Below are 13,229 nucleotides of genomic sequence, written 5' to 3' on the forward strand. Positions count from 1 at the left end.
CGCGGGGCCTCTGGCCTCACAGAGGTTGCACCCCGGAGGGGTCGGACGAGGTGGCCAAGACTGCAGGTCCGGGAAACTCGTCCCGGTCCTCGGAAGCTGGCTGGCCTCGGCAGTGCGCGTGCGCGCAACTCTCTGCGACACTGCGTACAAGCCTTTTGCGGGGAGCCCGTTTCACCGAATGTGCTTCATGTCGCGGCGGATGGGACACCTGCCCTGAGGAAGAGCAGGGACGGGCGAGTAGGACGGCCCCAAGACCGCCAATATCAGCCCCGACACCAAGCCGGACGCCAGCACTCCACCGGCCGCAGCGGGGGGGGACGGGGGGGCGGGGGGCGGGGCGGGCGTCTTCCGGGTCGCGCATGCGCAGCCTCCTCGCCCCGCCCCCCGCCTCTGGGCCGCGGGTTGGTGGGTTTGGGTCACGTGGGCGCGCAGCGCCGCTTCCTCGCCGCAGGGGGCCAGCCCGCGGGCAGGTTTCCGGTTCGGTGGGTCGGAGATGACGGAGCCGGGCGCCTCTCCGGAGGACCCCTGGGTCAAGGCAAGCCCCGTGGGCGCGCACGCCGGCGAGGGGAGGGCGGGTCGGGCTCGTGCACGTAGGGGGTCCGGAAGACGAGGGGACTCCCTGAAGTCCCCAGAGCTACTCCCGCTCTCCGGGCCCCGGGGCTGCAGAGAAGACAGCTCTCACCCCGCGTGTGCCAAGGTGGGAAGACAACTGAGGCGTGTGCGCGCGGGTGTGAGGGGACGGGGTTGGAGGGCTGGGGGTGTGGAGTGGGCGGACGGGGTCCTGCCGAGGGATGGCGCTCCCGCGGCCTAGCCACTCTTGGCTCTGGGGGAGTCCTGCGGCTGCTGCCCGCGCACCCCAGGGTGTGTGTGTGTGTGTGTGTGTGTGTGTGTGTGTGTGTACGTACACGCGCGCAGGGGCGGAGGTCTGAACGGGCTTCTCCCTTGCTTGGTGCCGCAGGTCGAGTATGCGTACAGCGACAACAGCCTGGACCCCGGTGAGTGCGTCCCCCACCGTCTGCAGCTGTGGAGGAACACTCCCATTTCAGCCCTATAGATTTAAGTGGCCTTGCTAGCCACACCTGAGCACAGTCCACTGCCCTTGAGCTGAGCGGGCCTGAGCAGCGAGGGAGGAGGAGCTGGAGGACAGGGGCAGGAAGCATCCAAGGGTGACACCTAGTTCCCTATGTCCTGGAGCAGGGACGTGATGGAAGCAGTGACAGTTGGTCACTCACCATCATCACGCCCCGATGCCACTTTGTGAGCCAGGAGGTATCACTACAGGCCTGTGGAGCAGAGTAGACACTAGAGACAGGAGCACTGCGAAATGGCACGACAGGAAGTGGGTGGCCCAGTATGGCTGGCTTTTGGGTTGAAGGGGAGAGGTCAGTATTTAAGGCCCAGGAAGCCATTATGCCCCTAGCAGGGCCCCTCCCTCCATCCTACCCCTTAGTGATTGGGGCCTCTCTTTTCCAGGGCTTTTTGTAGAAAGCACCCGCAAGGGGAGTGTAGTGTCCAGAGCTAATAGCATCGGTTCCACCAGTGCCTCTTCTGTCCCCAACACAGGTAGGCAGCAACGTCCCCCCCCACTCGGGGGAACCAGATATGCCTTCATTTTAGTATCTTTCCTAGACAGGGCAGCTCCAGCCATCCACGTGGAGGCGCTGGAACCCTAGTGCTAGAAGCAGGGTATTGCCATCTCTCACCTCATCTGGGATATTAGGTTCTTGTATCTATCTGCCATCTCTGGGTACCAGGTTCTTCTTCCCAGCTGGGGAAAAGTGGGCTAGATGGGCCCCACTGGGCCCCAGAATGACCTCTTCCTGCCCCCAACTCTGAGCGTAGATGACGAGGACAGCGATTACCACCAGGAATCCTACAAGGAGTCTTACAAGGACCGGCGGCGGCGAGCACACACTCAGGCTGAGCAGAAGAGGAGGGATGCCATCAAGGTGATTGGGGATGCCTGCATCTCAGCCAGCGCAGGAGGGCGCTGCACACTTCAGATCCACTCTGCCTCGACCCCGTCAGGCAGTCCCAAGCAGGCTTGGGGGCAGCTAGTCTAGGCCCTGGACATGAACTTCTCCCTCCTTCCCACTCCCTTTGAGTGAGTGAGCATGAAACTTGGTATCATGGAAGAAAAACTTTGTGCTCATTTGCCTTAACCCCGGAACCCATGTCCCCTGCTGTCTCCACAGAGAGGCTATGATGACCTGCAGACCATCGTTCCCACCTGTCAGCAGCAGGACTTCTCCATTGGCTCCCAAAAGCTCAGCAAGGCCATCGTTCTGCAGAAGAGTATGGCCAGGAGAGCACCGGAGGGCTTGGAGCCAAGGGGGCTGTGAAGGCTAGCGCCTCAGAGCCGCTTTTGGCCTGGCCCTGGTGGGGTGGTTGTAACAGGAGAGGTGGGGTCTGGGGGAAGGGGAGACACAATCAGCCTGGTCCTTCTGGTTGTGCCCACCCCCTCTTCCCTCCCCCACTCCAGCCATTGACTACATCCAGTTTTTGCACAAGGAGAAGAAAAAGCAGGAGGAGGAGGTATCCACGCTACGCAAGGACGTCATGGCCCTAAAGATCATGAAAGTGTAAGGGGGGTGCTGGGCTGGGGGAACCAGGGCTTCTGGTTCTGAGGGGACTCTGAGGCCCCTTCAGTTCACGCCCTTCCCTTTGTTCAAAGGCCACATCAGATAATATTCTCACTCTCTCATGTGGTAGGCAGGACTCTATCCCAGCTGTAGCAGATACTCTGGAAACGCCTGTGGGATTAATGAAGGGAAGGCTGGAGAGGGTGGGTCACCACTTCTGACCTAGAAGCAGTATGTAGCTGATGTTGAATACCTCCCCAAGGCTCTCTGGGAATCTCCTTCCCAGGGGCGTACGTAGGGTAGCACTATTCTTCTTCCTGGGCCGGTGGAGCTGCTGCACCCCTTAGCCCTGGCCTGTTCGCTCTCAGGAACTATGAGCAGATTGTGAAGGCACACCAGGACAACCCCCACGAGGGGGAGGACCAGGTCTCTGACCAGGTGAAGTTCAACGTGTTTCAAGGCATCATGGACTCCCTCTTCCAGTCCTTCAATGCCTCTATCTCCGTGGCAAGCTTCCAGGAGCTGTCGGCCTGTGTCTTCAGCTGGATTGAGGAGCACTGTAAGCCTCAGGTATGGGGCAGCCGTGGACACGGGGTTGGGGGTCTTCCCTCAGGCACAGTGGCCCAAGCTGTTGTTTGTTCAGAGAGACAGGGTAGCAGGTTTTAGGTTTCTTGAGGATATTTCTACAACTGTCAGTATTCTTGTTTCCCCCTTTGCTTTCTAGCCCAGTTTTTCCTGTTAAGGTTTCATTTGGCAAGAAGGATTGGAGCACTCACTAATGCAAGGCCTAGCTCTTGGCCTTTGTTTCACCCACATAGTGGCAAGTAATGGCAGCCTCAGGCATTCCTCCTCGGCCGCCCAGCAAGTAAGCCCCGATCACTTGCAGCAGACTGACTTGGGGTTTTTGGAAAGATTCCTGGCCCCCACCCCCAGGCCCACTAAAGTAGCTTTCCATGGGGTTTCTAATTATTATTTGTAATGGAGAGTGTGTTAATGGTTGCACCGAGTCTTCCATTTTTGAGGCCTGGTTGCTTTTTCTGAGGCTTGACTTGTATCTGAGATTCTCACATTTTTGTTTCCCAACATTTTTTTCAATGTAATTTTTAAAAGTTACACTCCATTTACACTTATTACAAAAAACATTGGCTGCATTCCCCATGTTGTACAATACCTCCTTGCAGCCTTACACCCAGTAGTTTGTACCTCCCACTCCCCCACCTCCCACTGGTAACCACTAGTTTGTTCTCTGTATCTGTGAATCTGCTGCTTTTTTGTTATATTCACTAGTTTGTATTTATTTAGATTCCACATATAAGTAATGTTATACACGTATATGTGGAATCTTTCTCTGACTTACTTCACTTAGCATAACGCCCTCCAAGTCCATGCATGCTGCTGCAGATGGCAACATTTCATTTTTCTCTTTGGCTGAGGAGTATTCCATTGTGTGTGTGTGTGCGTGTGTGCGTGTGTGTGCGTGTGTGTGTGCGTGTGTGTGTGTGTGTGTGTATACCACATCTTCTTTAGCCATTCATCTTGGTTTTTTGCAGGGTTTTTTGGGTACTTTTAAAAATTTTATTAAGGTACAGTTGATTTACAATGTTGTGTTAATTTCTGCTGTACAGGAAAGTGACTCAGTTATACATACATATAATCTTTTTCATATTCTTTTCCATTATGGTTTCTCATGAGATATTGAATATAGTTCCCTGTGCTCTACAGTGGGACCTTGCTGTTTATGCATCCATCCTATATACAGAAGTTTGCCTCTGCTAATCCCAAACTCCCACTCCTTCCCTTCCCTACCTCCCCCACCCCCGCAGCCTCAAGGCTCTTCTCTGTGTCTGTGAGTCTGTTTGTTTCGTAGAGATGTTGATTTGTGTCATACTTAGATTCCACATATAAGTGCTATCATATGGTATTTGTTTTTCTCTTTCTGATCTACTTTGCTTAGTATGATAATCTCTAGGTCCATTCATGTTGCTTCAGATGGCATTATTTCATTCTTTTTTTTAAGGCTGAGTAGTATTACGTTGTATATATATATATACACCACATTTTCTTTATCCGTTCACCTGTTGATGGATGCTTAGGTTGCTTCCGTATCTTGGCAGTTGTAAATAATGCTGCTGGAACATTGGGTTGCATATATCTTTTCGAATTAGTGTTTCTATTTTTTTTTGGATATATACCTGGGAGTGGAATTGCTGGATCATATGGTAGCTCTATTTTTAGTTTTTTGAGAAACCTCCATACTGTTTTCCACAGTGGCTGCACCAGTTTACATTCCCACCAACAGGGTGCAAGGGTCCCCTTTCCTCCACATTTGTTATTTGTGTTCTTTTTGATGATCACCATTCTTACAGACGTGAGGTGATATCTCATTGTGGTTTTTTGTTTTTCTGGCTGCGCTGGGTCCATTGTGGCATGCAGGTTCGTCTTCATTGCAGCGCATGGGCTCAAGCTCACGGGCTCAGCAGTTGTGGCGCTTGGGCTTAGTTGCCCTGTGGCATGTGGGATCTTAGTTCCCCGACCAGATCTTACCCGCGTCCTCTGCATTGGAAGGCGGATTCTTAACCACTGTGCCACCAGGGAAGCTCACCATACTGTTTTGATTACTGTAGCTTTGTAGTATAGTCTGAAGCCAGGGAGCATGATACCTCCAGCTCTGTTCTTTCTCAAGATTATTTTGCCTACTCGGGTTCTTTTGTCTTTCCATACAAATTTTAAAATTATTTGTTCTAGTTCTGTGAAAAATGCCATTGGTATTTTGACAGGGACTGCAATGAATCTGTAGATTGCCTTGGGTAGTATGGTCGTTGTAACAATATTGATTTTTCCAGTCAAAGAACATGGTATATCTTTCTGTCCGTGTCATCTTCAATTTCTTTCCGTCAGAGTACAAGTCTTTTACCTCCTTAGGTAGGTTTATTTTATTCTTTTTAATGTGATGGTAAATGGGATTGTTTTCTTAATTTTTCTTTGATACTTAAATGCAAGAGATTTCTGTACATTAATTTTATACCCTGCAACTTTACCAAATGCATTGCTGAGCTCTAGTAGTTTTCTGCTGGCATCTTCAGGATTTTCCATGTTTAGTATTGTGTCATCTGCTAACAGTGATATTTTACTTCTTCCTTTCCAATTTGGATTCCTTTTATTTCTTCTCTGATTGCCATGGCTAGGGCTTCCAAAACTATGTTGAATAAAAGTGGTGAAAGTGGGCATCCTTGTCTTGTTTCTGATCTTAGAGGAAATGTTTTCAGCTGAAAGCATGTCCCAACATTTTTATTGTGAAACACTGTAAACATACTGCAGCATTGAGAGAATTTTATAATGAACACTCATATATCCCCCCCCAAAGTTTACCATTAACCTTTTTGTATTTGCTTTATCACATAGTAATGCATCTCTCCATCCCTGACTGACTCCATCCTGTTTTGGGGGCATTTGCAAACTGTAGACATCAGTGCTTCCCAGGTTTTTTGTTTTAACTGTACTCTAAAGAGCACACCTGGTTCAGGCAGGCATCACTGAGCAGCTCTGTGCCCTCCGTGAGCATGATCTCTCTCTTTCTCTGCTGCCCCTACCAGACCCTACGGGAGATTGTGATTGGTGTTCTACATCAATTGAAGAACCAGCTTTACTGACCAGCTCTTGGAACCTGCAGAACAGCCAACAAGAGGCCTTGAGTCTCCTACTTGGCCGTGGAGCCACTGGGCTTATGAGATTGGACTGTGACACTGCACACCAGTCAGCTGCTTTCTCCTCAGTGTTTGGCTCCCCAGCTCCCCCCTCCCCCTCAGCCCCATCTTCAGTGGGGCTGGGGAGGGGGGAAGGTTATTATGAAAGCTTTGATTAATTTATTATACTGACCATAGATCTCAAACCTACCTAGTCTTTCCCCCTCCCCATAGAAGTCCTCGGGATGGGGTCTGCTCTGGGAACCCTAGAAAGCTCCTGGCCTCTCCCTTTGTCTAGGCCTCAGGTTTCTGCTCCTGTTTGGTAACTACCGTTTGCCTGTTCTGGTCTCTCTGGCAACCTTTAGCCTGAGTCTGGCCACTTTGGCAGTAGTTGGATGGGAAGAAAGGAGGAAGGGAAAATGCTCTCACAGCCATGAAGGGTGAAAGGTGGCCTCATGCCTAGGCTAGGGCTGCCTGGTCAGCCCAAGGTGAGGCCAGAGCTTTCTCTGGCCAGCTCAGGGCAGGGCTGCCAGGTTCCTGCCCTTGCCTCCTACTCTGGGTGGTGGAGGGAAGCAACCTCCTCACCCACTCCTGCCCTCTGTGTCCCCACAGGCAGTAGCACTGCACAGCAAAGTCAAATGTGACACAACACTACATATTAAATTTTTTAATTTTTCTAAACACCAACAATGCAATTTTGCTAAAGTTACAATTTTGGAAAACTGGTCTCAAGACCACTCCCAGGCTTTCTGTCAAGTGTATCTGGGTCTCCACCACCTCAGTGCTGCCTGCATTTCTCCCAGGACTTAGGGTGGGGTGAAGGTGGGTAGAGAAGATTTTCTAAAGGTCTCCTGGAGTGTAGAGCCCAGGAGAGTCCTGGGTGAGGCCCTGGGCTCCTTGAATGCTGTGCATAGTAGCCTCTCCCTGCCCTTGTCCCCCAAGCTCTCTTTTGCCTTCCTCAGGTTTGATATCTGGGAGGTTTGATTATCCAGAGGAAATTAAATATTTTTATATCAAATTATATTACAATAAATATTGCCAAATGCTTTCCTTTTGCATTGTTCCCCATCTAACTAACTGTTAAGTTCAGGCAGTCAAAACGTGGATGACGAAATGAGTGAAACCATCCTCTCTGGGCCACCAGTGCTCCACCCAGTACTTTGGTGTGTGCCCAAAAGCGGACAGCAGCAGGAACAACAAAAAAGCTGACCTAAACAAGGCAGCCAGTCCAGGACATCTGTGTTCCCAGGCCTGCCGGAGGGCCTCAGGGATCTGGGAGCTTGAGGTTGTAATCTTCATCTGTCTCTATCCCAACTTCTTCCTGCGGTGGAGGGGCAGCAAGACAAGTGAATGAGACCTCCCTGGACGTAGGCCCCAGGGGAGCAAGGAAGGGAGAACATCACTTACAAAAAACTGCTTCTTGCTCTTGGGGTATCCTTCAAGGATTGCATCAGACAGCTCTGTTGCCTGACAAGAAACAAAACCGCCCCCTTTCAGATGGGCAGTACTCGGCTTGCCTGACGGGTCCATGATACCCCCGGTGGCTGCCGCTGTCCAGGGCCCGCCTAGAGTTCCCCCGCACTTACCATCCTCTTGCGCTTCCTCCACTCCTTGCAGTACCTCTGCCTCTCTCTGTACACCTAGACAGGGAAACAGGTTCCTCTGACCCCCTCAGCCCCACAGCAGCCGCTGGGGTCGACCCTCCTCACTTTGAACCTGCACAGGCAGCCCTCCCTGCTCCCCACCCCCTCCCCACCCACCTGCTCTTTCTCTTCTGGAGTCACGTGGTTGGTGGCCGCTTTGATGTTCTTCAGTCTCTCTGTGTAGCCAGCACATTCCTTCTTTAACTCCTGGATCTCTTTCTGCATCTCCGCTGTGGTCAGGGCACTAGCTAACTCCTTCAGCTCTAAAACCACATCCCCCGGAGAGGTCACTGGCTACCCTGAGGTAGGAGACCAGGCCTCCACCTTGCTCTGGGCTCTATACACAGGGTCCAGAATGGGTCCCATATTCTGGAAATCCTCAAGAGAGATTAAGGCTTACAGAATTGTCGGTTTATTCTAGTTTTCTTTCCTTCCCCATCTACAAATAGTCGAGGGGAATGAGTCTGAGTAGACTGTTAGCTGCGGTCAGTTAAAGCAGCAGAGTAAAGGGAAGTGTGGGAACCGTATACTGGTACTCACAGCAGGGAAGGCAAATGCCTGACTTGCCCACTTGTCTTCAAAAGCCATTAGTTGCTAGACATTGATTTTAAGGTAATGCTTATGATAGCCCAGCAAAGGGATCTTTGCTGCAAGAAGACAACACTGCAGTCAGCAAACCCTTCACTTGGTAATTCCTGACCTCGGACTGACCCTGACACTAGGGGTTCCTTCTGGGGTTGCCCAGTCCTACCAGCCTCCATGTGGCGGCAGCCCTGCTGCAAGCTCTGCACCTTAGCAGTGAGGGCCACGATTTTGGCATCCAGGACTTGGAGGTCAGCATCACTGGCCGTGTCAAACTGTTCCTGCCAGAGACAAAAGGAAAAACAGAAGCAGGCTGATGGGAGAAGCAAGAAGGGAACCCACGTTTGGGAAGGCCACGTTCATACACACTCGCGAACCTGGGCCTGGGAAGATAGAGGGTACTTTCGAGCAGTCAGTTCAGTACCAGTCCACTCAAAAAGCTGTAAAAGAACAAGTTGAAACCTGATACTCGTCCTCAAGGGGTTTTGAGGTGCAGGATACTGAACAACAGGACAGAAATATCTTTCAGGTTACCGGCAAAACCACTCACTGGGCTGAAGGAGTAAAGGAACATTCTTCTCAAGGTGATGATACCTAATTATGGGTTTCCACAATAGGAAGAATCTGGACAGGTGAAGAGGCATGGTGGGAGGTATTTAGATAAAGGAAACCAGTGAAGTCTGAGGAACCTCTTGCATGAGACCAGCAGCTAGAAAAGGCCTGTGCTGGGGCTCAGTGGGGTCTTGTCAGTGGTGACGGGAAGCAGAATGGAAAGGATGGGAATACCAGCCCAGGCAGTTTGGACTCTACATTCAGGTGAGGTAAACCATTAGGGCAGGAGGCAGCAAACTACAGCCTGCAGGCCAAATCCTGCCAAATGCATGTTTTTGAAAAAAACTTATGGAAACGTAGCCACATCCACTTGCTTACATATTGTCCATGGCTGGTTTTGCTCTACGGTGGCAGACTTGAGTACTAGTGACAATTGTGTAACTGGGACAAGAGACCATCTAACCTGCAAAGCATAAAAATATTAACTGGCCCTTTACAGAAAAAAAAAAAAAAAATCTGCCAACTTCTTTAAGGGATCGTCAATAGAGCAGTAATATAATGAAATCTATTTTGGGATTATTAGCCTTGACGGTGGATGTTAAATCCTGTGGGGTTACTGAGTAAAGGAAGATGAGAAATGGGGTCTGCCCCAGAACAGCTTCAGTTTTGTGAGGGAGACAAGTGAAAAGACAATTACAATAGAGTGTGCCTCAAAAGAGGTAAGTGCCCGAAGAAGGCAGTTAGCTCATAGCATTCAGGGAAGGTTTCTGGAGGTGATGCCCTGCGTGAAATCCTAAGGGATGAGTAAGAGTTAGCCGGGCAAAGAGAAAGAAGGGACTCAAAAACTCTGAGCAGAGGAAGGACAATGAGCAAAGGCCACAGGAGTAAAACACATCTAAATGGTCTAGTATTGATGAATGGAGAAATAACAGGGACAGGAGAGGCTAGAGGCAGGCTGGGGCCAGGTCTCCAAGTGCCTTTCATCTGTTCTAGGGAGCACCAGAGTTTTCAGTAGGGAAACGGCATGACTAGATTTGTACGTACATAGGTTATTCTGGCTGCAATGTTTAAGATATGTTTAAGGAGGCCAGGAGTTAGAAGGATATTGCAGTAGATGAGGAGCACCTAAACTAGAGCAGTGGTGGCAGCTGGAAAAGGAGAGGATGGATTCAAGAAGAGGAAAACAACTGGACTTGATGGCTGACTAGGCATGTGAAATAAGGGAAGTTAAGAATGATTCCCCGGGACTTCCCTGGTGGCGCAGTGGTTAAGAATCTGCCTAACAATGCAGGGGACACAGGTTTGATCCCTGGTCCAGGATGATCCCACGTGCCACAACTACTGAGCCTACGTGCTGCAACTACTTCAGTCCACGCACCTAGAGCCTGTGCTCCGCAACAAGAGAAGCCACCGCAATGAGAAGCCCACACACCGAAACGAAGAGTAGCCCCCACTCGCCGCAACTAGAGAAAGCCCGCACGCAGCAACGAAGACCCAATGCAGAAATAAACGAATGAATGAATGACTCCAGGAACATCCCTGGTGGTCCAGTGGTTAAGAATCCGCCTTCCCATGGACATATATACACTACCAAACGTAAGGTAGATAGCTAGTGGGAAGCAGCCGCATAGCACAGGGATATCAGCTCGGTGCTTTGTGACCGCCTGGAGGGGTGGCATAGGGAGGGTGGGAGGGAGGGAGACGCAAGAGGGAAGAGATATGGGAACATATGTATAACTGATTCACTTTGTTATAAGGCAGAAACTAACACACCATTGTAAAGCAATTATACCCCAATAAAGATGTTAAAAAAAAATAATAAAATATACTCATTTTCTTCAAAAAAAAAAAAGAATCCGCCTTCCAATGCAGGGGACGGGGGTTCGATCCCTGGTCAGGGAACTAAGATCCCACGTGCGGGTGGGTGGGGGGCAATTAAGCCCCCCCACCGCAACTAAGACGCAATGCAGCCAAAATAAGCAAATAATAATAATAATAATAAAGAATGACTCCCCGGTCTCTGGCCTGGGTGAAGAGTGATTCCATTAAGGGAGAAGAATACAAGAGGAGCCAGTTTAGGGGAGAGATGAGGCATTCTACTTTGGCAATATTGATTCTGAATGGCCTGAAAAGCATCCAGGTGAGGGGGGTCTGGGCTGGAGATACAAAGTTAATGTCACATGTGTTTACGGAAGGGGGTGGAGACAGAAGGAAAATAATTTGGAAGACGGTGGTTCTCATCTAGATGACTGGGAATAAGAACTTCCAAGGATAAATGGATCTCGATAGCAACAACTCAGGATCTTCTGTCCTCTATCATATTTCAAGTCTGGAAATCTCGTGAAGTTTGGATGACAGCAAAGGGGGTCCACACTTTGACTTAAAGGCTGGCTGGGACCCTTTTATTGGCCTAAGACCGGTGAATTTCACAGGATGCTTCAATTCTCCCAAAGAGAGTTCATACCAGGGACTGATTCACCTAATGCCGGACTCTCCCACACGTGCTAATCTGCACGTTTCCCTCACCTGGTCAGCAAAGTATATTTTCTGCTTGCCGTACATCTTCTCTTTGATCTTGCCTTGTTGGGCCAGCTGGTCCAGCGCCTTCACCACCGCCTGGCAGAGGGGAGGGGGCGGAGAAGTCGGGGGAGTGACTTCGGGCCGGGCTGGGGAATGTCACCAATGAGGCGGGAAGCGCCCGAAGAGCCTTAGGAAGCCCAAGGCTAGAATGGCAGCCTCGGGAGGGGAGGAATCCAGGCTGATTCAAGGGGTCCCAGGGGAGGAATCCCAGGAGAGGGTCCTCACCGCCTTGCCCAGTCCGTGTTCCCGCTGCAGGTTCCCGAACACGTCCTGGGCGCTGTAGGGCCGGTTCTGCTCCTGTAGGTACCTCAGCAGGATCCCGGAGGCTACGGAGAGAGACGAGGAGGGGAGGGGTTCCCTCAACCGACCCCTGCCCGCCCTTCTCCCAGGTCTCCCGGCGCCCACGGCCCTTACCTCCCACCACGGCTTCCGCCCGGCCTTTACTCATGTCCTTTACCGCCACAAAACTCCGAAAGCCGGAAGTTGAAGTTGCTCGGGGCAACAGCTCCTTCCGGCGATGAGCCGGGCTGGCCTCAAGTGGTGATTGGCGGAGGGAAGCCTTCGCGAGGGGCGGAGCAGTCCTTCCCGGACACCGTGTTTCAGCTCGGCCGGGAACTCGGGCGCCTACGTCTCGCCGGCCGGGTCCCGGCCTCTGCCGGGGAGGCGGGGCGCGCGCTTCGAACCTTTCACTTACTCCTCTCGGAACCAGGGCTGTAGGGAATCACGCGCTGATGTTTCGGGACCCAGTTCTAGCGGCCGCTGAGCACTCGTGACCTTGAATTGGGCTGAGTATTCGAACGGAAAGAAACCTCAGCATCACCTCCCGCTGGGCAAGCGACTTGCTCAAGGTCACAGGGCTAGTTACCTACGGACGTGTCCCCTCCCACGGCCCAAACCTTTCAGTCGGTTTTTCTCATTTTTTGTAAAACGGCAACAAGAGGTGTTTGCAGGAGGGGAGTTATGAAGACAATAGAAGGGGTAAGCGCCCTGGAAAGAATAACGCTGCCTTAATTTGCCCGTTACCGAGCTTCGCACACAGGGGGCGCTCAGCACATGCTGTGGTTGAAGGTAGGGTTGGGAGGCGCTGCTCTTAAGCCACAATGCTTGTAGAAGTTTCCTCTTGGCCGAGACAATCTTATGGCAACACCTGGCAGGTGCTTTCCACTCCTGCCCACATTGGCCAATGGGACAAAGCCTGAAATAAGTATTTCTAGTTTCTGAGGTCAGCTGAAGGCCAAAGAGCAGCTGTTGAGTTGCAGGTTCAAACAATCCAGAGGGCCATGGAGCTAATGTTTAAAGCTTCTATTACCTAAAATCTCATTAGCCATTGAAACCTGTGCTTGTCTTCACACGTTTAGGGGACAATATTAAGAATTAGAAATGACGGAACTGCAGGCTAGATGCCAGCCGAGAGTGCCGGTTATGCTCACATCCGGGCTCTCCTGGAGAGGGGAAGTAGCCTCCCACCATGGTGATTGTTCCGGCCATCACAGAAGGAAAAACAGGGATGGGCAGGTGGGTCCCTCACACATGGGCTTCCTCTTTTGAGGCTATCACCTCCTCAAATTAATATCATCTCAGATTAACAAGACCTATCAAAGGATAAG

General features: G+C 51.2%; 2 protein-coding genes across 6 annotated transcripts; one reads left to right on the plus strand and one right to left on the minus strand.

Annotated features, from left to right (window-relative positions):
* Positions 1 to 397: 397 nt before the first annotated feature.
* Positions 398 to 7,312, plus strand: MLX (MAX dimerization protein MLX). 4 transcript variants are annotated; one of them, XM_067714842.1, is made up of 8 exons: positions 398 to 535; positions 959 to 995; positions 1,474 to 1,563; positions 1,843 to 1,949; positions 2,196 to 2,295; positions 2,483 to 2,582; positions 2,951 to 3,152; positions 3,307 to 5,807. In XM_067714842.1, exons 1-8 carry the CDS (start codon positions 494 to 496, stop codon positions 3,322 to 3,324), a joined length of 696 nt encoding a protein of 231 aa, XP_067570943.1. In that variant the 5' UTR covers positions 398 to 493; the 3' UTR covers positions 3,325 to 5,807. The 4 variants fall into 4 exon arrangements, with proteins under 4 accessions (XP_067570943.1, XP_067570944.1, XP_067570942.1 ...); XM_067714841.1 differs by lacking the exon at positions 3,307 to 5,807 and adding an exon at positions 6,176 to 7,312 and having other exon boundaries at positions 403 to 535; XM_067714840.1 differs by lacking the exon at positions 3,307 to 5,807 and adding an exon at positions 6,176 to 7,312 and having other exon boundaries at positions 420 to 697.
* On the minus strand, positions 6,918 to 13,111 carry PSMC3IP (PSMC3 interacting protein). 2 transcript variants are annotated; one of them, XM_067714844.1, is made up of 8 exons: positions 12,037 to 13,111; positions 11,848 to 11,948; positions 11,569 to 11,658; positions 8,660 to 8,771; positions 8,026 to 8,171; positions 7,852 to 7,905; positions 7,673 to 7,732; positions 6,918 to 7,586 (listed from the first exon to the last, which is right to left on the minus strand). In XM_067714844.1, the coding sequence occupies exons 1-8, from the start codon at positions 12,068 to 12,070 to the stop codon at positions 7,530 to 7,532; spliced, it is 654 nt and encodes a 217-aa protein (XP_067570945.1). In that variant the 5' UTR covers positions 12,071 to 13,111; the 3' UTR covers positions 6,918 to 7,529. The 2 variants fall into 2 exon arrangements, with proteins under 2 accessions (XP_067570945.1, XP_067570947.1); XM_067714846.1 differs by lacking the exon at positions 7,673 to 7,732.
* Positions 13,112 to 13,229: the final 118 nt, after the last annotated feature.

The sequence above is a fragment of the Pseudorca crassidens genome, chromosome 19 (genome assembly GCF_039906515.1).
Source record: "Pseudorca crassidens isolate mPseCra1 chromosome 19, mPseCra1.hap1, whole genome shotgun sequence".
Taxonomy (NCBI): Eukaryota; Metazoa; Chordata; class Mammalia; order Artiodactyla; family Delphinidae; genus Pseudorca; species Pseudorca crassidens.